This window comes from Syzygium oleosum, unplaced genomic scaffold (genome assembly GCF_021117445.2).
Source record: "Syzygium oleosum isolate NSW1041296 unplaced genomic scaffold, Sole_v2.1 Sole_v2.01, whole genome shotgun sequence".
NCBI lineage: Eukaryota > Viridiplantae > Streptophyta > Magnoliopsida > Myrtales > Myrtaceae > Syzygium > Syzygium oleosum.
The window spans coordinates 24,672,126-24,696,260 of NW_026607485.1; the positions used below are offsets into that span (position 1 = coordinate 24,672,126).

At 43.0% G+C, this 24,135-nt stretch overlaps 1 protein-coding gene and 1 long non-coding RNA gene across 5 annotated transcripts; both read right to left on the reverse strand.

The window, feature by feature from the left end:
- Positions 1-4,887: 4,887 nt before the first annotated feature.
- LOC130140610 (uncharacterized) lies at positions 4,888-10,551 on the reverse strand. Of its 3 annotated transcripts, none has more exons than XR_008818609.1 (3): positions 10,074-10,551; positions 9,813-9,922; positions 4,888-5,224 (listed from the first exon to the last, which is right to left on the reverse strand). It is a non-coding gene; the product is annotated as an uncharacterized LOC130140610 (long non-coding RNA). The 3 variants fall into 3 exon arrangements; XR_008818610.1 differs by having other exon boundaries at positions 9,813-9,867; positions 10,070-10,551; XR_008818608.1 differs by having other exon boundaries at positions 4,899-5,224; positions 9,651-9,922.
- Positions 10,552-13,825: 3,274 nt separating this feature from the next.
- LOC115676269 (uncharacterized) lies at positions 13,826-21,957 on the reverse strand. Of its 2 annotated transcripts, none has more exons than XM_030599148.2 (12): positions 21,811-21,957; positions 21,543-21,632; positions 20,147-20,224; positions 19,936-20,010; positions 19,512-19,564; positions 18,717-18,864; positions 17,377-17,487; positions 16,837-16,963; positions 16,650-16,750; positions 15,549-15,687; positions 15,078-15,130; positions 13,826-14,910 (listed from the first exon to the last, which is right to left on the reverse strand). In XM_030599148.2, the coding sequence occupies exons 1-12, from the start codon at positions 21,853-21,855 to the stop codon at positions 14,764-14,766; spliced, it is 1,167 nt and encodes a 388-aa protein (XP_030455008.2). In that variant the 5' UTR covers positions 21,856-21,957; the 3' UTR covers positions 13,826-14,763. The 2 variants fall into 2 exon arrangements, with proteins under 2 accessions (XP_030455008.2, XP_030455009.2); XM_030599149.2 differs by having other exon boundaries at positions 16,650-16,747; positions 21,811-21,956.
- Positions 21,958-24,135: the final 2,178 nt, after the last annotated feature.

Here is a 24,135-nt window from a genome sequence, read left to right on the forward strand (position 1 = left end):
CACACGAACTCAATGCGCATTCACATTACCACGCCACCACACCTCACGGCCATACGCATACGGCACACCACCAATCCACAATCAGTCCACAAACACAATCAGCACAAACATTCCAATCAGCCCATTCAAGCCACAATAATTCCAATCAATTACACAAATTAACCGCGATCGCTCCACACATCACAACCATCATCGAACCTCCAAATCCTCACAAATTTCTTCGCCAAATCAGTCCCCAAATCAGCCCACGACAACCAAATACCAGCCTTCATCTCAGCCCCCAAAACAGCCACATAAACCCCTAAACCGAACCCTAAACATGTCCTATGATACCCGAAGTCCTAGGTAGTTTTTGGGGAAGACACTTACCTAATAAGAATAGGGCAAACTGGCTAGATGGTGGCCGGAACAGAGCAGCAGCAGCAGCGACGTCGCCGGCGGAGACGTACGGTTGGCGACGTACGGACACCATACGGACGCTGTACGGACACCGTACGGACGGTGAAGCGTCATGGTGGCAGCAGCTCAGCTAGACGGTGCTCCAGCGGTGGCTGGTCGGCCTCCAAGAGGCGGTACACGGCGGTCCTTTGGCCGTGAGGAAGAGAACGAGAGGGAGAAAGAGAGAGAGAGAGAACGGACGGGTGAGGGTGATGGGTTGGGATGGCCTGGCGCGGCGGCACGGCTAGACGGCGTGCGGCAGTGCTCCGGCAGCTGGCAGCTTGCTCCGGCGTTCCTTGGCCGAGAGAGAAACCGGCGGGAGGAGGAGGACCGGCGAAGGAGGGGCTGCTCGGTGGGAGGTCTGGCCAAATGGGAGGTGAGGAGAGAGAGAGAGATCAGACCGGTCAAATATGGCGGGCCAAAAAGGGGACACTTGTCGCGATCCGAAGCTAATACCCAAAATACCCCTAATCTAACGGTCCTCGTTTGTCCAAATCCAATAATTGAGGGGCAAAAGCGTCCAAGGTCCAATAATTGAGCTGAAAATCCATTATTAATAATCCCAAACATTTTCCAAAATTCGGAACCCAAAAATAGCTCAGGGGCAAAATGGTCAATTTTCCGGTCCGGGGTCGAAATTTCATTTTTCGCCCGTACCAACCCCAAATGTGTGTGGCCAACATAATATGGCGTCGGAATTCTGAAAATAGCTTCTTAACCCCTCGAAAATCGACTGCAAAGTCTTGAGGGGCAAAACAGTAATTTTTCACTTCCGGGCCGAAATTTCATTTTTCGACCGTACACACTCCAATTATGCGTGGCCACCCTAAAATGGCATCGGCCTCGAAAAATAATCTCATATGGTCTCGAAAATCGAAGTCGGAGTCGAGAGGGGCAAAATCGTAATTTTTCCGGTCCCGAACCAAAATCCATTTTTTTGCAGAAATGGGTGACCCCAAGGTTGGCCAAGCCAAAATCGTCATCGGCCGCTCAAAATTGTCACTTTCAAAATTCTCGATTCCTGGGCCCGAATTCCAAGAAATGACTAGAATTGAACAATCGCGACTTTAGCTTATCTCTGGCTAACGGGTAGCTCATTGGGATTACGCGCTCTCGACCCGTGATCGACACCAAGTCAAATCACGTTTAAGTTTACTCGTACCAAGGCGACCTCGATTGTCATGTAATTGTGAGGGTTTGTCGCTAGTTCCCTTCGGACACGATCAATCAATTAGATCGGTCTCGGTTGGCTTAAAACATTCCCTCGTCAATCCTTATGGTTGAAGGTCGAACTAAGGTCAAGTTCTTTGGTCGTGCGAACTCAGTCCCGTAATGGCCTTACCCCTAAGGTTAGCATCCCGTGAATGCGCATTTCCAGGTGAGATCTCACTATAAGTACATTGGCCAAAATATTCATTTCTTAAATCCCGGGAAAAGGATCGAAAATTCAGACTGTTACACGCCACGACAATACGGATATTTAACCCATCATAAATAACCACCAACTAAGCCCCACAATTATCACAATTTAATTTAACAAATACGTACATACGAATATTGACCCTAATCCCCGTTTAGCTCCTAAATCGGTACTAATCACGTTCTAAACAAGTCTAAAAATACCCATAATCCTAAATAAGGATTAGGAGATCACTTACCAAGTTTTGGCCAAGAGAAAATCGGCTCGGGCCTAAAATAGCCCGGGTGAACAGTGCTGGACTAGGCACGGGCGCGGGCCAAACGGGCGCGCTGACCGGCCAACATGGGCACGGTGGCCGAACGGCGTGCCTGGCGCGCGGGCGCGGTGGTCGAACGGCGTGCCCGGGGCGCACGGCCGAGTGGGATGGGCGACATGCCCGGGCAACTGGCCGGCTGAACGGGCAACGCGCCTGGGCGATGGGCAAGGTGCCGGGCCGGATGAGCAAGGCGCCGAGCGGGCGGGCTAGCCCGGCTCGATCGCGTGGGGAAACGGGCCGGCCACGGCCTGGGCAAGCTCCCGACACGGCTGGGCAATTTGGTGTGAGCGGGCTGGTGGGCCGGGCTAAATAGGGCTGGCCGGCAAGGGCGACTGTGGCGACGACGACGATGGCTAGCCGGCGGCGAAGTGAAGTGGGGAAAAGGTCATCCGGGGGTGGAGGTGGCGAGAGAGAGAGAGAGAGAGAGAGAGAGAGAGAGAGAGAGAGAGAGAGAGGCTGGGGCTGAAGGAGGCGACGGCGACGAGCTTGCCGGGCGACGGCGGCACGGCTGCGGCTGGGACGACGGCGGCGGCGCGCGACAGCCAGGCGAGCTCAGGCGGTCGGCGTCGAGCAGCAGGGAGAAGGAGCAAAAGCAGTCGGGCCAGATAAGGGAGAAGGAAGAAGAAGAAGAAGAAGAAAGGAAGAAAAGAAAAGGAAAAGGAAAAAGAAAGAAAGAAAAGGAAGAGAGAGAGAGAGAGAGAGAGAGAGAGAAGTGGATGGGTCTGACAGGGGGAGGGGACACGCTCAGCAGAGGGTGGCGTGCGGCAGAGGAGGGAGAGAGAGAGAGAGAGAGAGAAAGAAAGTCAACATGCACTCAAGCGCGATCCAACGGTCCGATTTCAAATCTGAAAACGATCCTACGGTTCAAATTAATTCTAGAATATAATAAGGGACAAAGGCCAAATTAATTAAATCAAACTACCCCGAGGGAGGTCAACTAGTCCAAATTCGCACCCAGTCAAAAATCCACTTTTCACATATCCCGGGCAATCTCGAGGCTGGCCACAATAATATTGACACCGTCCAATTAAATTCGTCCCGAAACTCCGAGAAATTCGACACCAAAGTTGGGGCTCTAAATAACGGTCAAATTCGATCGAGTCCGATTATAGCGAAATCTCAATTTTAAAAATAATAACCGAGAGTGATCAGTTCCCGGGCGAGATTTTACTATAAGCACACTGACGAATTACACGTTTTATAAATCCCAAAAATGGGTCGAAATTCGGAATGTCACAATATTTACTACCAAAAAAAAGAAAATAGGAAAAACTTAGACATAACGACACAAACATCTCCCTCACATCGCGTGGAGGATATCAGAAGGATGTTGGAATCTCACTTTGGAGTTTGAGGATCAAAATGAAGGACCACAGCACATAAAAAGTCCTCAGGCTTTTTCGGGTATTTTTCTCACGTAGTGCAAGAGTCTATCAAACTACAGAAGTAGTTGAAACCAATCCACAATGAAGATTGAAGTTCTATTAACGAATACCTCCATGGCATTTATTAAGTATATTTTATGGTAAATAATTTAAATTATAACCCCGATGGTAGTCACTACATAAGATACTGCAACATTTTTTTAACGGTCTGTTAATAAGTACCCAATATTATTTTTTTGGATATAGTGGGTCAGGTGGTGTTTGGGACAGTTTTCGCGCAACTAGACCGATCTATCTCAAAATTACAAGAAAAGGAGCAGACTCCCGTGCCATTTAGACCGACACATTGTCGATAAAGTCCTAAAAATTATTCCAAGAGTGTATATGTCAAATCTCGAGGACCGCAGGAAATTTCTAGCCACTGGCAGGCTACTTTTCTCTGGCCTTTTGGGTTAGCGAGTGGAGCATGCGGAACAACTACTTTTCGAGACTCACTAACGATTTTTGAGTTCGGAAAAACCAAAGAAAGAAATTGCTGGAAAAAATGACAAATAGTTAATGTGAATCCGAGTTCAGTAAAGCCGGCACATGATCCATCGTTTTCAATTATACAGATTCAGTATAGACACGTACAAGACTCATGTAATAATTTCTCGAACTTCAGGTGAATTAAGATGCCCCGTGGCCACCGTGCATTCACATCACATAGCTATCGAATTGTCAATGTTTAATCTCAATCGTCGATCGTTTCTTTTTCCTTCGTACCCAACCAATTAAAAGGGCGTCACGCCTTTCTCCTGCTAAACGAACCCGAATGATCGATTTGCATAAAATTGTAAAAGGATGGACATTTTAAACACATGGATTGTAGAAGAGGAAGAGCAGGGCTCATCTTTTTTGCCTCCTCCCAAGAGCTTCCTTCTCCTCTTTGGGGGTCTTCCTCTCCCTCAGTGGGATTCGTCCTCTCCTCAATGGGAGTCGCCCTCTCCACTTGGTCGGAGTTTTCCCTTTCTTAATCGCATCATCTTCACTTATTCCCTTCTTCTTCCGCTTCTCACCCCAGGTCGCCATCTTCCCCCCCGACCGAGACGAGGATGATCTGCTCCGTCCGGGCTAAAATTTCATCTGCTGGTTGTGTGATAGTGAAGTAGTAGAACCGTTCAACAGCAACTTGGTGGTACTCAGTGATGTCAGTACTAGAGTGGCTCCCCGTCTTCTTCAAATTTCTGAGGTATCAATGAGTGCACACCAAGTGTTTGCTTTTTTGCCTGATAGAAAATCGTCAGGGGAGTGTGGTGTTTTCTTTGGCGGCGGTTGGTGAGTGAGGAGGAAGAGAGGTGATGCACTCTCCTCTCTCGGAAGTGCTTCCCTCCACCCATTGGGGCAGCCTAGCCAATGGAAACCCAAAATGTCCCTCTTCTTCTTTTCCCAATCTAGCTCAGTCACCATGAACCATGAACTGCTCCTCAGTAACCTAATGCCTCGTCAACTCATCACCCACCCACAACCCTTCAACTTGTCTCACTAAAATCACGCTCTGGAGCGGAACTCAACTGTGAAGGCAAGTAAATCTTGTGTCCTTCAGCTCGAGGAACTACAGTAACTGCGATTAAGTTCCACCTCCATGGAGCCGGATGAAGATGCAAACCACAGGTTGGCCCTGCTCTGCAAAAGATTAGGAAGAATGTGGTCAGACAAAGTCACTAAGAATGTCGAAGGGATTCTGGCATCAGCGAAAGGCAAGGATGGGAATTTAACTCTGATAGGGCAACTCCTCAAAAATCCAAAAATCAACTTCCAAGCTTTCCAAAACACAATGCGGAGAGCATGGCGAGTGGAAAATGCAGACTTTACTCCTTTAGAACAAGGTATTTTTGCAATAACCTTCGACTCTCAAGCTATGAGGAAAAAAGTGATGGACCAAGGTCCATGGTCTTTTATGAACAATCTCTTGATCTTGAAACAATGGGAACCAAATACCACAGCTTTAAGCTACAACTTTGACTCGTGTGACTTCTGGGTACATATTCTGGGGCTTCCTTTTGAGTGGATTTCAGAGGAAGTTGTTCGAGAAGTAGCTGGTAACATAGGACAAGTGCGAGAAGTTAAAATTGAGACAAGAGGAATGGTGTCGTATGGAAGGGTGCGAGTGACATTGGATCTTAACTTACCCCTGCAGTCAGGAATGCTTGCTGACAATGAAGGGAAGAAAATCTGGCTGGATTTTAAATATGAGAGGCTCCCGTATTTTTGCTTCTCATGTGGGAAAATAGGCCACTATGCTTCTGACTGTGAAGATGTGCCTTTTAGCGTCGAAGATGTGAACACTGATGAGGATAGACTATTCAGCCCTTGGCTGAAGGCCGAGGTAAGTAGCAACATCCCCTTCAGGAAGTTATTTCATGGGAAAGAATTAGTTGAACCTATGGAAGAGGAAAGTATCCCGGAGACACCTACCCACTCTGGACAAATAGTGATCTACGAGGAGAGCAGCTCCAGCCAAATCCAGAAAATTCAGCATATTAAGCAGGACAGCACAAAGACTAATCTTACTGCAATGAGTATTCCAGTAGGTCAAAGTGAACATTTGGGTAAATTTCCTGTTACATTGGCTGGAAATCAAGCACCTCCCAAAAAACCAGGTCTTAGTCTGATACCAGCTAGTGCCAATAAAAAGAAACAAAGTGGGCAGAAAACTCCCGTTCGCAAGAGGATTAGAAGGTTCAGCCCATACAACTCTCAAGGGGGCAAACCGTTACTCATAGATGAAGATCAACTACTTGAAACGCCAATCCAGGTGGTGGAAGGCTCGGGACAATGGGCTGTGGTGGCTAGCCCTAATAAGCCACCGGGATCCATATGAAGATTTTGAGTTGGAACTGTCAGGGGTTGGGCACACCTCTGACAGTCCAAGCTTTGAGAGCCCTAGTGGCTCAAGAAAGGCCCGAGGTACTATTTCTCATGGAAACAAAAAACAGAGAAGAAAAGATACACTGGGTAAGGAGGATGTTGAAATATGATGAGTGCTTTGTGGTTAACCCAACGGGAATAAGAGGCGGCCTAGCGATTTTGTGGAATGTCCCTGCTGCTTTATCAATCTTATCAGCTTCAGAGGGATTAATAGACATCGAATGTGAAGAGGACAACTATAAAATGAGAATGCTAGTCACATTTGTCCATGCACCAACAACCTACCAGGAAAAAGACAAGATGTGGGAAGAAATATATAGAATCAGTCGGGTAAACCAGCTGCCTTGGGTGTGCTTGGGGGACTTTAATGATATTATGTATCATTGGGAAAAGGTAGGCAAAAGAATGGCTGAGCACTATAGACTCCATGCTTTTAGAGAGTTCCTGCATAACTGCGAACTAATGGACCTCGAAAGTAAGGGTTGTGCCTTTACCTGGTCAAACAATCGTGAAGGAGAAGAGCTGGTGAAAGAAAGACTGGATAGAGCAGTTAGTAATCTGGATTGGAGACTACAATTCCCTGAGGCAGAAATATATGCATTACCGGCTATTGGTTCTGACCATAGCCCGATCCTATTGTCTACCTATCAAGCCCGTAAGAGGCAGAAGAAAAATTTCAGCTTCGAAGCTTTTTGGTTAGAAGATAAAGAATGCAGAGAAGTTATACAAACAGCATGGAATTCTTCAACGCCTGCGAATGAGGGCCTCTTGATCAGGATGGGAAAAGCTGCAGCTGCCTTACAAAGCTGGAGTAAGAAAAAATTCATAAATGGGCAGGACAGGATTAAGCTCTTAATGGGACAAATACAGTGTATAACAAACAGTCCAGCTGATGAGAAGGAAAAAGAACAACTACAAAAGCTGAAGGATGACATTCAAAGGCTATGGAGTCAGGAGGAGATGTATTGGGCAATGCGTTCGAGGATTAATTGGCTCAAGTGGGGGGATCGAAACACTAAGTTCTTTCACGCCTCTACTGTTCAGAGGAGACAATGAAACAGAATTTCTATGTTGAAGGACTCAACAGGAAACTGGATCCGAGACCAAGAACAACTGAAGAGGATGACATATGACCACTTTAGGAAACTGTACACTTCAGTTGGACATCGACAGTTTACTCCACTGCTTCAATATTGCTCTTGCCGTGTGAAGGAGGAAACTAATCTCAGGCTGATTGAGGACGTAACGCTATAGGTGGTCAAGCAAGCAATATTCCAGCTTGGAACCTCAAAGGCCCCGGGTCCGGATGGCTTGAATGGCCAGTTCTTTCAGCATCATTGGGAAGTCATAAAGAAGGAAGTATTTTCAGAGGTCAGAAACTTCTTCCAAACTGGTGTGCTAAACCCCCTTCTGAATCGAACACTTATCTCTTTGGTGCCAAAAGTTAAAAACCCAGAGAAGCTGGACGAGTTTAGACCTATAAGTTTGTGCAATTTCGCATACAAGATCATTTCCAAAGTGCTAGCAAATAGGCTGAAACCATGGCTCCCGGAATTGATAGAAGTTGAACAGAGTGCCTTTGTAGGAGGACGACAAATCCAAGACAACATTTTTGTAGTTCAGGAAGTTCTGCATCAATTACGGGTTCACAAGCAAAAACAAAAGTTTCAGGCTGTCCTAAAGTTAGACATGCAAAAGGCGTATGATCAGATAGAATGGGATTTTCTGAAGGCTTGTATGAGTACAATGGGGTTCAATGAAAGATGGGTGAATTTGATAATGCAATGTGTTACAACAACCTCTTTGAGTGTCAAGTTGAATGGGGAACCCCAGCCTTTCTTCCAACCTACAAGAGGGATAAGGCAAGGGGACCCTTTATCCCCATACCTATTTATACTGGTTGCAAATTTCCTGTCAATGCTGATGAAAAGAGCTGTGCAAGATGGCACTATCAAAGGAATACAACTCAATAGACATTGCCCTGTACTATCTCACCTGCTCTTTGCAGATGATTCAATATTTTTCCTCGATGGTAAGCTACAAGAATGTCAAAACCTAGCTGCAATCATTCACCAGTATTGTTTTGCCTCAGGACAAGCGGTTAACTTGAACAAGTCAGGGATATATTTCAGCAAGGACTGCCCTAGTGAATTAAGAAGTAATATGGCTAGAGAACTAAGGGTCCCAGAGATTGAAAAGACAGGGAAGTACTTGGGTATTCCTTCTGATTGGGGAGCATCTAAAAAGCAAATGTTTGCTTGGATCCTGGCAAGGGTAAATATGAAGCTTGAAGGGTGGAAAGAGAACACAATGTCTAAAGCGGGGAAAGAAATTCTGATCAAAACTGTTGTCCAAGCATTACCTCAATACGCTATGTCAATTTTCAAGATTCCACTTTCAGTATGTCGAGCTATTGAGAAAAAAATCACAGCCTTCTGGTGGAAGAACCAACCAGCAACAAAAGGAATGCACTGGAGGAAGGCCGAAGTTCTCAAACAGAGAAAAGACAGAGGAGGCCTTGGGTTTAGGGATTTAATATCTTTTAACAAGGCCATGCTGGGTAAACAAGCTTGGCAATTAGCACAAAATCATACAACTCTGTGCAGTCAAGTTTTAAAGGGTATTTACTACCCAACCAAGAGCTTCTGGAAGGCAGAGAAGGGATCCAGACCATCTTGGGGATGGCAAAGCATACTCATGGGGCGCACATCAATTGAAGACTCGGTCATGTGGTCATAGGCACAATATTAACATCAGGGAGGATAAGTGGCTCAAAAGGGGAATTATAGGGGGACCGGCTAATGCAGGGGACCCAAAAAAGGTTGATGAATTGATAGACCAAGAGGAAAGCACATGGAAGGAACCGCTTTTGCGACGACTATTCGATGAACAGGTAGTACGAGAGATCTTCACAGTACATATCAGACCACAAATGAATGAAGACAAACTGATCTGGACGGGCACGAAGGAAGGCGACTACACTGTTAAGAGCGGTTACAACACCCTTCGCAAAAGGTAAAACAGTAAACTCAACTCCGCTCCTCCTCTCATCAAACTCCTACTAAACTCGGAACGAGGATATGGAGAATGAAAACTCCCCACAAAATCAGAAACTTTGTATGGAGCGTATGCCAAAACGCACTACCAACGAAGGAAAATTTGTACAGAAGGCAACTGGTACCTGATCTGAATTGCCCATTCTGCCGAGTTCATGCAGAAACCACAGAACATCTATTCCTACTATGCAAGTGGACGAGGGAAGTCTGGGATGTTCCTGCACTCAACATCCAGATCTCAAAATACCAAACTTCCCGCTTTGATGAATGGCTGATAAAATTCATACCCAGCAGAAATAACTCCCCCGAATTTGAGTTAGTCTCTGTTGTACTCTGGGAAATCTCTAAAGCAAGGAATAGCCTCGTCTTTAGAAGGCTCCTCCCGGACCCACAGTTGCTGGTTGAAAAAGGACGACAGTTGCTAAAAAATTTCAACAGATGGAACAACCTTGACAGACCAATTGAAGCTGTAAGCCACTCAGAGGAGGATGTCTGGAGTCCCCCAGAGAGGGGCGAAACAAAGGTAAATATGGATGCAGCTCACCAACCTGGTTCCTTTGAAGGTTCAATAGCTTGTGTATGCCGCAACTCGGCTGGGATCTTGATCGACGGCTTTGCCAAGGACGTCCTCACCTCCTCCGCCGAGCAAGCCGAGAGCCTAGCCATGGTGGAAACCCTCAAATTCCTCTCTCCCCGTGCGGATGAAAACCTAATTTTGGAGTCAGACTGCCTAAATCTGGTCAATAGCTTGAAGTCTCCAGAAGGTATGCTGTGGGAACATCGTGCTCTCCTCAGTGAAGCACGTGAGCTGCTGTCTTCGTTTTCAAACATAAAACTGCAGTTTTGTAATAGGTCTAGGAATAGTGTGGCGGACTGGGTAGTTACGACACACAAGAAAAAAGCACTCACTGAACACTGGTTGACCCATCCTCCGCAGGCCCTTAGAGATCTGCTTTGTTTTGAGACCCCGAAAGTGGGTTCTGTCTTTACTAGATATCAATGAACAGTCTTTTCTTCTGACCAAAAAAAAAACACATGGATCGTCCCCCAAACACAATGGGTTGGTGTTTTCTTAGTAAATTTTTTCAACCAGCTTTTTGCCCCTAACAGTAATTCTTGCTTTATAAGTTTCTACGGATCAGGTCAGTTGTGACAAATTATGGAGCTGATGAATATTTTATGAAGAGTAGACGGCCCCTGCCTCCCTCAAAACCTCCAATCGATGGGGACAACTTTCGGTGGGGGAGGAGAAGGACAAAACCGTTGACCGGGGGAAGTCTTTCTTTTATGCCGACCAAGTCAATAATGTCGACGCCCTCTATCATACGAATAGAGTGGGGGGAATCATTTGGTGGCTTGATCTGACTCGGTTGCGAAAGTTAGACTTGCGCTGCAAGTTTCGCCTGCATGTTTTACTAATGCATCATCCACCGGTTGTTAGAAAGCTTGGGATAGACAAGTACCAACCACGTATAGCACTAATTTTTGCTGATCTCTAGCATAACGTTCCTTTCGAGAAAGACGAAGAAAAGCTCTTTTCCTAGGATTGATCGGATGAAGAAACAAGCTATCGACAAAGATAACGTCCCACTCAATCCGATGATTGAGCTTTTGTCCCTTTTGCGAATCTAGGATTGATCGGATTGATCGGATGATTGAGCTCCCCCCCATGTTTCAGATCAGGCAAAGTGATGAAAATTTGGCTGATTATTCCCTCCAAGCTATCGACAAAGATATGTTAGGTCATCTTCGGTGACTCATGAGTGAAACCTTTCGAATAGATATGTCGGGTCGGATTTGAGTGGGTCGAAAATGAGTTGGATTCGAGTGACACTGATGATTTGACCATGTTTCTCTCGTTTACCCTCTAGATTCGCCCTTTTGTCCACTGCCTGTCGGTATTTGGGCGGTATCAGCTCAGAAAGGGCACTAGGTGCGGATCTGTGCGGTACGGAAGACTTGTCCGAGCTCCCAAAGCTCGACAATTTGAAGCAGCCCGACAATAGGATGGTCGAGCATCACGAAATGGACTCTTCACCGCTGAAATAAATCTTATGGAGATGGCTAAAGATAGCTTAGAAAATCATTAGCATCAATAGCAGCCAAATCTGCAGGTGAATCCTTCTACAAATATATCATCCAGACTTATGGCCATGCTAAAAGCAGTGCTAATTGACGTTTGATAAGTAGTCGCAAAACAGGTATTATAGCGAAGAAGACTGACTGATATAAATGATCGAACTTCTTGAACACGGCCATGTATAAAACTACCAATAGTCTAGAATGTTTCCTGATCAAAGCAACTCTGTATATGACATCTCTCTCTCTCTCTCTCTGTATGTGTGAAAGTGTCTGTGCACATGCGCGCGCATGTGGGTGCGTATTTTTGCTGTCACGGCAGTGGAGTAATAAAATGAATGTACCCAGTAGAGTACGAGCTATATCGAACTTCCACAAGTTAGACCACAAGTTGTCCATCCTCAAATATCAATGAACAGTCCCAATTGGCTTGGGTATTACAAAAGGAGCATGAGTGCAAATTGTTTACTGCCTCTCGACTCTTCATATTGAATTAAGACACGATTATTCTACCATTAATCATATGACAGCTGCATACTTCAATGCTGAACATAGCAAACTGGGTATGAGGAGTAAAGAAACATGGCCATTGTTTCTGCACTTTTTGGGCAATAAGAACCCGAGCAGTCGAGTAATCGCTGAAACTGTTGAGAAGAACTCAGAGAAGCAATTAGGAAACTGACCATGTGAGATTCAACATACATGTTGAAAATCTCCCGCGTCGCTTGATGGGTATATATATTTTTTATACAAATGTGGTCTACCTCCACCTATCAACTTAAGTTTTTTGGGTGGGACAATTATATTATCTATTTATTGACTCTATTATAACTAAATAAAAAAGGTTAAATACATATTTAAAACGGAAGTCTGACGACCCTTATCATACTCCATTTTTTAACAAATGACACTTCGCGTGCCCATTTTTGTTCTACATATTGGTTGGTCCACGCTCCAAGTAATTTAGGTCAATCATTCCATGAATGATATGATAGTTTTTATTGGATTCATCAATGGTATCGTTCATCGTTACATATGTCCAATTTAAAGTTCTCACAAATTTTTTGTTCAAATGAATAAATTGAGGCCTGGCATTGGCGGGTGCTTGACTATATTTCAGATGAGGAGGTTGATGTTGATGGGCTTCACGAGGCCGACTTGTCTTCCCTGCCCATGATTTCAACTTGTTGGGTTCGCGCAAACTATAGGAGTGTGGTGCTCATCGCTCGAAATAGAACTTCGGACTCTCAAGTGGCCTTTTCCCTTCTTTAGAAAGCAACTCCCTCTCTCAACTTTGGTTCGGATTGGGAAATTGTTAGACTATTTCCAACGGGTCAAAATTACACATACTTTTAGGGAAGGAAACTCATGCAGATTGATTAGCAAATTAAGTCATTCGATCCTATGTAAATGACAATCTAACTTTATAGTTATATAGGCTATCAGGAGGTTTACTTTTTCTTATTGATAGGGGATCGGACTGTGTCAAGTTCTGTTAGGAAAGTAATAGTGTAGTGCTCAGACTTTGCCCCTTTCTTATAACAAAAGAAAAAACTAACGGGTCAACCTGATGAGTTAAGGTTAGTAATCAAAATTTCACTCCTCGAGCATATAGGTTACATGTGAAGTTCATTTCATTCATTTTTGTATATTGTTTTTGCTTAATTTCGTTCTCAAGGACAACGACTTGGCGCTTTGAGTAATACTAAGCAACGATGCAGAGACAGTTGTGCGGACAAACAGCACAAGGAAACCCAATTGTTCAGGCATGTCCCTGTGTCAACCTTCCCGACCAGTGCAATTTGGTGATTTGCATCCCAGTTACACAATGTCATTTGCTCGACATGAAGTGCGAGCACGCATCATATTCGACGACAACCAACTAGACGACTTAGTAATATACAAATCCCAAGATCTCCAGGTGTAAATTGGGATTGAATTCATATAAATGTCACATCCATCAACAAGGTCGAACATTGTCGGAAAAAAATGTTTTTGGTGTTCGTCATTGTACTCTCCAACAGGTAGACTTACGCAGCCGTCTTCCATAACTGATTAGCAGACACACATAGACTTGATCTCCATGAAAACTCGATTAGGAAACTACACTGCAACTCCAGTGAAAGTCAAGAATGGATACTTTATCCCTGTTCCTTGGTTTCATTCTTTGTGGTTGTTTAAGAGAAGAAGCGAAGAAAAAATATAAGTTAGAGCCAGAACAGAGTCGAAACATGCAGATTTTCATTCTTGCTTTGCACCTGCCCCAGCTTTATTCACATTACATAGGATTACAGAGGCGAACGAGCAGCAGGTAAAGCTTATGAGCAATGACAGATTCACACAACACATCACTACGAACTAGAGTTACAATATCAGTAAAGAAAGACGTCTTTGTCTGAAAAAAGGGAAAATTTCACCACGAGTCCTGACACCTTAATGCGGAATGCAATTGGGTTCTAAACTTTTTCAATTAGCTCAATCAATTCCTAACCCCGTCAATTGGTTCAACTAGATCCTCAACCTTCATGGGAAAATGCAATTAGGTCCTCAAATTATGTTGAAAAGTGCAATTTAGGAGTGCCACATAAGCACTTTTTGAGTGATACATAGGCAATCTTAGGTATTGTTAGGTTTCATTACGCTTTTAGAAGAAGTTTTAGGACTTGATTGCATTCCATACACAACATTTAGGACTTCCTCTGCATTTTCCCCTCCGAGAAAAGAATACCTTGCAAAAACTATATGTAGCATGCCAACATGATATCACCGGGAAAAGTGCAGTGAAAATCATAAATCCTATGTAGGAATGCGATAAGGTTTCAAATCTTTCAATTGGTTTAATCAAATTCTATAACTTTATCATAGTTCAATCAAGTCTTTATGGGGAACACTCCAAGTTTGCCTTTGGCAGCTTTCGATTGCACTTTTCGCTACGAGTTTAGAACCTGATTACATTTTAGTAAAAGTTTAGGACTGAATTACATTTATTGAAAGGTTTAAGATTTAAATTACACCTTATGCTAAAAGTTTAGGGCTTGATTATACCAATCTAGAAGTTTAGTACTCGATTGCATTCCATAGATAAGGTTTAGGACTTGCGGGGCAATGTCACCTGATATCACCAAACCAATAGTGTCGGTGTTGATTACGTCTTCTTCTTCAAACACAGACACTTGACCTACCCGGAAGACATCCTCCGTTTGATTTCGCAGAATTGCCAGTTTGTCCTAAAAACGGAGCCAAACGCGGATCGGTCCGGTAGGGAAGACCGGTTCTAGCCCCCAATTCCTTGCACCCGGCAGCCGCCTAGAGTTGAAAAATTGCGCGATGAAAAAAGAACGACTCAGAAATATGACAAAATTATGTGATATTCCTATCTTTAATCTGATTTAACTAAGCTTAGACACTCTTTTTAGGTAGCAACTGTAATTCTCTCGTCACTTCATCAATTCGAATGAAGAAAGTCTACTTACCACCGTGGCAGCGAAGGGAAGCATTTTTTCCGGGGGCATGTTCATACACAACGCTGCAAGAACGAGAACGAAAGTAAAGCACGTCAAGGACTTCATCTGAGAGAACTGATGCATCAGCACATCGATAGGTTGATGTGGAGTGTAATGCGGTATCTCACTCTCCCATATGATACTTTGTGTTTTATGATTGATGGTTAAATATCATGTGATATGGAGCATACGACCTTCTGCACAGTTCGTGGTGAATTTGCAGCCAAACATTAGTGTTGACCATGGTCTGGCCACACTCGCTATATTTGCATGATGATCTCCGGGTTTATGATTTTCATTTGTCATTTATCACATGACAGAATATATGTAATTTAGTTAGGTTATGGAGTGAGAAACCAAGTTCTGTTATACCAATATGATTATGAAGCATGATTATCTGCACAAACAAGTGAAGCGTTTCTAATTTATGCCTAAGCCTACCATAGAGGATAGCTCCGATGAAAGCATCGCCAGCGCCAGTTGTGTCGACAAGTTCTGATGGTGGTATCCTTTCGGCTGTACACACGAATAATCTACCAGTCAATGACCCGATTCCGTTTGCTTTCAATTTCACCACTTTCTGACAGGGAAACAAATAGTCGTTAATTTTTATTCCAGTGTAAAAGTTGCAAACCAGACAATGTCGTGCTTTTCCAAGCTAAAACAATAAACAGTGCGGGAACAGACAGTACTTCAAGTGCAAAACCAAATTTCTGCCCTAGTAGTGCGCATGCTTCTAATACGGAAAGTTCTATAAACTATCAACAACTGCAGAGCTGCCTTTGAGAGACGACCGATATAAACCTGCTGAGATTGGCAAAATATTCTCCCCCAGTTACACCTAATGAATGAAGTACTCGTGACAAAGCAGAAACTGGAGAAAACTTCTGTATTGATTGTACAGTAGTACTAAATTGAAACCTGCCTTCAATTCGGTGATGATGGAGGAAGGTGGCTTGTGCAAGGCAACTACCATCCGAGACTACTTAGATTGTGTTCAAACATCATATATTGATGATCCTAATTATAAGGTATAGGACTTGGATCCCACGTCGATGGTATGAGACTTTGATGTGTGGTTTATATGGCCTTAGGCTCTCTCATCACAATTGTTAGCTTTCGGGAAGTAAGAAGAGAGTTCATAGTGTATTTTGAATTCATTAGCATAAAAGTGCTTTTACCGAATCAGGCTGCATTTCCTAGACTGCTTTGCTTATAAGCACAGAGGATTGACATGGACAATGGCTAGAGGAAATGTATAAGCAGCGTTTTCAAGAGTAGAGTTAACAAGATATCTGGCAACAAGTTTCAAATAGGAATTCAGTTGGAGGCAGCTTTTTCGCATTCAATTATGCAGTTGGTTGATAGGTTCAATCTCATGATCCAATTTTTTACTAAGCGACTTTCTATTATCCAAAAATTATTATCAGTTGATGGTAATTGTTGAAATTTATGGAATGCTGTTCTAGCATCTGTAACTGGCCTGAAACACAATAATAAGACAAGCAAGCTTCTTTGACATCGACTAGAGAAGCACATTACTGATGGAATGCACATTGGTATGTCTACACTATCATCTTTTTCTTGCTCCAAAGAATGCAATAAGTTATCGGCATCTTCTTCTCCCATCAGAGGGTTCTCTGCTGGACATAAAGTTACAAGTAAGCATCAGTTGAAGGCATTCTCACATAAGGGGGAAAGAAAGCGACAGCCAGAGTCCCGAACTTACCTTCTGACAATCTCTCCAGCATCAGGCATCCATGTTCCCCCAAGGTCACGATTGCGAATTTCAGTTTCGGTAATCTAAGGAGCATGGATATAAGGGCACTAGGCATGGATGGTGCCTCTGTCCATACCTGTTGGTACCGAAAAATCATGTCAAGTTCAGAGTTCGTGACAAACCGAACAGCCAGTAAGCACAAACAACGAAAGCAGACAAAAGCTCCAATAAACGACTCAGACCCTTTATATCAGACGATGTCGACCAAATTTATATGTTCAACAGGTCAAGGTTACTAGTTAACTTATAGCAAATCATCAGAGGAAACTCCTGGAAGAAAGATATACTACTGAGTGATACCTGCGATGTAGTGCGACGAGTTTCTTAGCAAAAGCATTCAGAAAACTAAACTCAGAAAAGTTTTCTTAATAAACAATAATTTGTTAGCTAGATATCAGATGTATTTCCGAGCAGATGATTAGCACCTATATCATCTGGCCAAGAGTTCAAGAATCAATAACAGACAGGACTTCCTTATAGTTGGTTTACCTGTGGAAATTTAGCTGAACATACGACGTAATCGGATAAGTCAAGAAGATCATCCAGTCCTGGTCTTTTCTTTTCTGCATCAAGGAGAATGGGTATATTTTGCCTTGCTGCCTGCATCGACAAATGAGATGTAATCTTAGAATACGAGTGTTCGACGATCGTTCCCAAACAAATCAAGGGAGAGAGTTCCTATTGTACTGTATCTCAAATAGTAAGAACCAACAAAAAGTAGAAGCAAATAGGGATAAATGCACCGAAAGTCTTCAAACTTGTCGCGAAAGTGTAATTGAGACATAAAACTCACAAATAATATAATCGAGTCCTAGAACTTGTAAAAGTGGTAATCAAGTCATTCCCTAAACGCTGTCCAATTTGGCTAACGAAATATGCTGACGTGGCATTGACCTCACTAGAATATGAAAAATAAGACTAAAATGACTTCGTTTTGGTTCAAATCCTCTTTTTAACCAAAATCTTCATTAAATTAGATTAAAAATTAAGAATGCAAATTTTTCTTTGTAAAAAAAGGGGAAAAGCCGCAAAAAACCTCAAATAATGCCTACTGTGACACATTTACCCTAAATTTTTTTCCGTGACACCATATGTTCCAAACTTGTACATATGTGACACATTTACTCTACATCAAGATTCCGTCAATGAGCTTCATTAAAAACCTACCTATATGAATGCCGAAAGGCAAACGATATTGACATGGCACCCATATGACTTAAGTGAAACAAAATCAATGTTGTTTTGGCTAGAAAATTATCTGATAGAACTTTGATGGATGGTAAATATGTCACATAGGTACAAGTTTAAGGTTTTTGGTGTTTTTTCTCCCCCCAAAAAAAAGAAGATATAAAAGAAAAAAACTAGCAGTAGGCCCTTACCGCCGCCATCTCACAATCGCGGGAAAGGGCTGGCTGGGACTTGACTTGGTGAGGGTCGCAAACCCCCAGCCAATTCTAGGCGAGGGTTGCTAGCCATCATTGAGGCCTCGGCGACCCCCTCGGCCCTTTTAGGCTATGGTGGGGTTGCGGCAAATGATAGCCTGCCACTGTTTTTTTTTTCAGAAAGAAAAATTAGCTTTTTTATTTATTAATCTATTTAATTAAGATTTTTGTTAAAAATAGGATTTGGCCCAAAACGACATCGTTTTAGTCTTAGAGAGAGAAAATAATAAAATAAGTCCCGTCGGCATTTTCCATTAATCGAGTTAAACAGAGTTAACAGAAGAACTTGATTGCATCACTTTGACAAGTTTTAGGACTCAATTATACTTTCAAGTTTAGTTTTATGACTTCCAGTACAGTTATCCTAAACAAATAAAATGGCTGTACCTCTTCGGCAACGACTATTGCAGTATCTGTGTATCTTGCATCAAAGTAGACAAGCCTCGCTCCTTCGAGTGCAGAATTTAAGCTCGGGGAAACGTCAGCCGGTTTCATGAGAGGGAATCCCGGTGTCAAAATGCAAGTACGGGTTCTCCTGAAAGTCTCATCAAAGTCAATAGCCATATATGTAAACGCAGGACGTTTTATTAACCTTTTGTTCTGAGAAATCATCCAGTACAAAGTAACACGACAGGACATTTGGCATGGTATCCCAAGAACTATCCTAACTTCTGTCTCTTTCTCAGAATTTGAGCGCAAGGGATTGCAGAGAGTAACCGTATCCTTGAATTCTTAGAAATGACAGTCTTAAATGACTTCCCTCTGCGGAAAAGATGAACTGAAGCTAAGGAAAGGCTACTGAAGATTGAATGAACCGGAATTCGGAACATGTAAGAAGCATCCATCATCTACAGATTTTGCCACTGAAAAGCCAATATCCCTATTCTCGATATCACAAAGTGAACTCCAACACAAAAGATAATAGGATAGGGAAGCATAATTGCTCAAACAGGCTTACAATACTATATGAAATTCTGGTCCAATTAAGGGTGTGTTATTTCGGATAAAACTTCATGATAAAGAAAAATGTTTTAAGTACGCATATTTTCTTTGATCGTAAATGGTTTTCCGTTGACCGATCATTTTCAGCAAACCAAAAGCGTGGAAGTCCATAAAACTAATTAATTCGAAGAAAATTCTTTGACTCAAGCAAACGCATTCTAAGAGAAGAAAAGGCCTCACGTTGATTGGTCGACGATAACATAGGAAAACGGCGTTTGTCCATCCTCGGTAACCTGGAGAAAAGGAAAGGTTTTAGGGAGGAAAAAATCACTCGGGTACAAGATGCAATGCTCTTCTAGGTAACCGCTACGCCAGAATCAGTTTCACAGTGACATCATTCTTTCTGCTGAAGTCTACATAGAAGCAACTGCAGATCAGAACTTGAGCAAAAACTTTAAAGCTGCTGAGAAGATTCCCCTATAGAAAACAAATGATCTCCAAATGAATTACACTAGAATCTTTTGGAGAGTATGCTGATGAAGAAACGGGTTTGAGCTAGATAATCTACTCCAGCTTGATGCGCAAGCTAATCATTTGCCAAGCATATGGAGATGATTACTTCAAGTTGCTCCCTTAAATGTCAAGGTATCAGTTTAAAGCTTACCACGAGAAAAGAGGTATCGACGCCATCAACCGTTAGCTCCTCCAATAGGCTCTTACCATGGATGTCATTTGCAATCTAGTGAGTTCACAAAGCATGCAGAAAATTTTTAGCTAAAAAACCAAATATGGTCCCCAAAGGTACCAGCCAGACATTTTGACTAGATCAAAATGGAAATTTTATGGAAGAATTGACAGATATCCCAACCAGTAACCTTAGACATAAGCCTTGCTCTCACACCCAGACGAGCCAAACAAGTTAAAGCATTCGCCGCATCTCCACCCCCTTGAACCTGACAATAGACAATGGATTTAAAGATTACTCCAGCAATCTAGTTGTCTTAAAAGTATCATTACTGGCAAACAATTTTGTTCCATGACATCAACAAGAATGAGAAATGGTTCGAATGATCAAAAGTAAGTAACACAAACGTTGATAAGCAAAGAAAAAGAAAACAGATTTCCTCCGGCGGATATCTTATCTCTGTTCAATCCTTGCACACTTCTTCTCCAGATTCGTCGCCTTCCAACATCTACATTATGAAGCGGAGTAACATTTCACATGTAACTTCTTATAGTAAAAATGCTTGATGATCCTCTTAATGGGCTAGAGGTCCTCAGTATACTGCTCTATATACTCTTCATCATGAGGATAACTTGGCTCCTACACAGAGCCTATGTGGCCATCCACACCTCGTGGGTACCCGGGCTCTGATACATTTGAATCGACTCGGCCTTAAATGGCGTGAAGTACTTCTCTATATTTTCTTTAGCATGAGAACTTGCCCTGAGTTACGACTCTTTTATCTAACAATAGTCAAGTGAAATTCTTCTCATCCAATGTCCCTTTTCCTTTACGTCGAGGAAGCCCATCTTGGGTAAATGAATCCCGGGCTCTTGAAGTACCGCTCCAACCTAATAGACCATGCAAGACGCAAGCCTAAGCCGGGATGAATGACCCAGGGACTATTTGTACTTCATCCAGTGTGAAGAATCGAATGTATGCTTTGCATCAACTACACAAATGGTCCGGAAGTATTCAGAACACTTTCACTTATGGAAAAGGACGACATCGCTATCGTTATTTTTGTAGGGCGCTCATTTTTATGCTAAAACTTTTCGAACGATCACATAAGTACCACAACTTTTAAAAAGCCATCACTTAAGTGACTTTCGTGATTTAGTTTGCTAGAAAATTTCAGGTCCCATTGGCATGCTCTCTGGGTAGGAAGACATGAGCTCCCCTGTAGTCCTGAGTGAGTGATTTGAGCCTCTTATAAGTTACAAAGAACACAAACCGACGCGAGAACAATCTTCCCATGCAATCAGTCAGCTCCCAAACTTTAAAAACAAGTCCGTAGCTACGAAAGGCCAAAAGTACAGATTGAAACTCAATTTATTTCGTGGAAAATGAACGATCCGGAAAATATTTTCGAAAAAAAAAATGGCTCATATCTCTTACGAAAATGAATAAAAGTATTTTTTATTGATTAATTATTTCGAGCGATACAAGCGATCACTATTCTGAAAATATTTTTTAAATTATTCATTTTTTGAAAAATAAAGGCGAGTGTTCAAAGAATAAATCACAGAGGAAAGACAGGGAAGTACTTTCATGCTCTTGCATCTGGTTTTGTCATCAGGCTTCGGGAAAGTGGACAGAACAGCCAAGTAATCCAGACAGATCCCACCGAATCCCACCTGCGTTTCCGAAAACACGAAACATCAATCGCGTTTGGAGAAGTTTGTTTTTTCCTTCTTTTTTTTTCTTCTCGTTTTCTTCATGGATGCGAGGAGAGGTAATCAACTTTTTTTGTGCTCTGCTTAGACGCGGCATAAATGAAGATGTATGGAAAAAGAGTGTGTGACGCAGACGTACAACGAGGCATTGCGCTGGCGATGGAGGAGCAGATTTGCACGACATGAACGATCTTTTGGTGAAGGAACGAGAATAGCCAAAGAGATAAGAGAGCCAACAGCAGGAGAGAGACTGTTTTGAAGGGAGAAGCAAAATGCTACTCTTTATAGACTATTTTTCCTTCATAGATACGAGAACCGATTAAGTAACAGTCCTTAATCTACCGTGAAAATAACACGTTTTGAGCCGAAAAAAAAAAATAACGAAATTATAAATATAGTGGAGTCCACTCTTTCAAGAATTTGTGACTCACAGGGCAATCGAAAACTAGCAAAGCCCTCTGTATGTATTACATGAACAATATTTTTCCCACATATTATGTGGTGTAAAGAATTGAATTTATGGGCAATCGAAAACTAGTCTGCAGAACTATATGATAAATTATGAATACTTAGGTGGATAAGTTATATGCATATATTTTTAATAAAAAAAAAATCTATTTGATATTCTACAGATTGGATGGATCATGGATGGGAGTTCTATTGGATGAATTTGAGGCCTACCTGACAAGCCGCGTTTGGAATTGCCGTCCAAAAGTCAACAAGGGCCATTCAGATTGACGTCAAATGCAAATTCGAGTTCTTAAAAAAGGCCAATGCATGTAATCAGGAAGGAACATGATTCTCGACTGGAAAGTCATGATTCCGATTATTAATAAAGAGGCATAAAGTCATTAATAACATGCTATTGGAATCTCGTTAAAGTAAGATGAGAGAGAGCAAAAGCTAATGGAAATAGAATAGTCCGGAGTTTCGAATAAAGTCATTATTCACCTCGATTATTTTGTTCTTAATGGATTCAAGCTTGTAAATCACGCCTCGGCGCCCTTTATATGTTCAGCTTTCTGCCTGCACCTTGATAGTGTATCGATCCTAGTACTCGATACCCTTGTCGATCATCATTAGTTATATGTCGTCGTATGTCGACAACGGATTGGTAACTATCACCGATGTGTGCCAATATCGATACCAATCCCGATGGTAGACGATGAGTCGCGTGCTTGACATTATTTGACGCTATAATCTTGTATCTACTCAAATCGACGACATAGTTACTATTTGGTGCCAACATGATCAAAGTTTCTGTTAGTTCGTGTCTCTCTTTTGCAAAAATTAATAAAGAAACCTGTGATGTGATGCAAAATTATTACGTCATCAATACTTGGTCCTTACGTTTTTTAATTTATATGAAATGTGGTCCCTGTGTTCGAGGGCGCTAATCAATGCCTTACGTGTTGACCACTTCCAAAAAGCAATTAACTTTGGGAAAATTCCTAACAAGGCCCTCTGAAGTTGATGGATTTTCTCAAAACAGGTTCCAATAAATATTATCTCAAATAAGAATATAAAGTAATTATTGAGTGATCTGAAGTGATCATTTGGTCTCAAACAAGGGTACGAGTTTATCGACCGATCAAATCTTCGTCGGTCGGCGAGCATGTGCTTATTCCGGTGGCACGAGCAAGGGCATTTTTGTCCAAAGTCATTTCTTTTTTTTTTTGATTTCTTTTTCTTTTCCTTTTTTTTACTATTCATCTTCTTCGTGCTGGGAGCAAGATCGTGAGCATCATCGTCGTCACCGTCATAGTCAGGTCATCAATGGTGGCCACACGACCCATCCTGTCCATGTGGTCTCCCTCACCTCCAGCACTTACGGCGTGCTCAGACGGGACAGCGACGAGCGAGGGTTGCCTTCGCCACCGCCGCCCCCGCAGCAACAAGAAATCACCGTACAGAGCAGAAGATTGAAGGGAGGGTCGCCGGCTCGCGGCGAGGAAGCCCTGAAGTCATCAATGTGTGGGGAGCTCATGGAAGGCCTCGACGCCGGCGAACCAAAACCGGAAGACTCCGAGCCCGAGGCCGCGGGGACTGCTCCGAGGTCTCGCGAGCATCGACGCGAAGACTCCACTCAAGTTCATGAACCAGATTGGTTCTCCGAGGAAGGCAAAAACTTATGGCGGCGTCGAGCTCGATAGCGAGGAGGTAGTTGAAGAACTGACGTTGTTGGCGTTGAGGAGGCCCAGATATTGGCTGGGCAGGGCTGGGAGGTCCATGGTAGCAGAGACGGCGAAAGGTGAGTCCATGGCCGCCGAGATTCGAGTACTCGGTGACTGCGACGAAGACGAAGGAGGAGACGTCGCCACCCTGAGGGCTTTTGAACCGGAACGGGAGTAGTAGAAAGCGTGGCCCATCAGGCGACTCACCTCGTTGGTGAGCTTGAGGACACCATTGTTGTTGAAGAAGAAGATGGAGGCGAACTCGAGAGCTGCAACTTTCCTCCAAGTGC

Bases quoted from the DNA above. Each gene is read 5' to 3' on its own strand.
- LOC115676269 (XM_030599148.2), bottom strand. From the start codon at position 21,855: ATGTCGTGCAAATCTGCTCCTCCATCGCCAGCGCAATGCCTCGTT. The intron at 21,633-21,810 runs GTACGTCTGCGT...TCGGAAACGCAG, and splicing joins CGCCAGCGCAATGCCTCGTT to GTGGGATTCGGTGGGATCTG. The intron at 20,225-21,542 runs GTACTTCCCTGT...GTCTATTGTCAG, and splicing joins CCAGATGCAAGAGCATGAAA to GTTCAAGGGGGTGGAGATGC.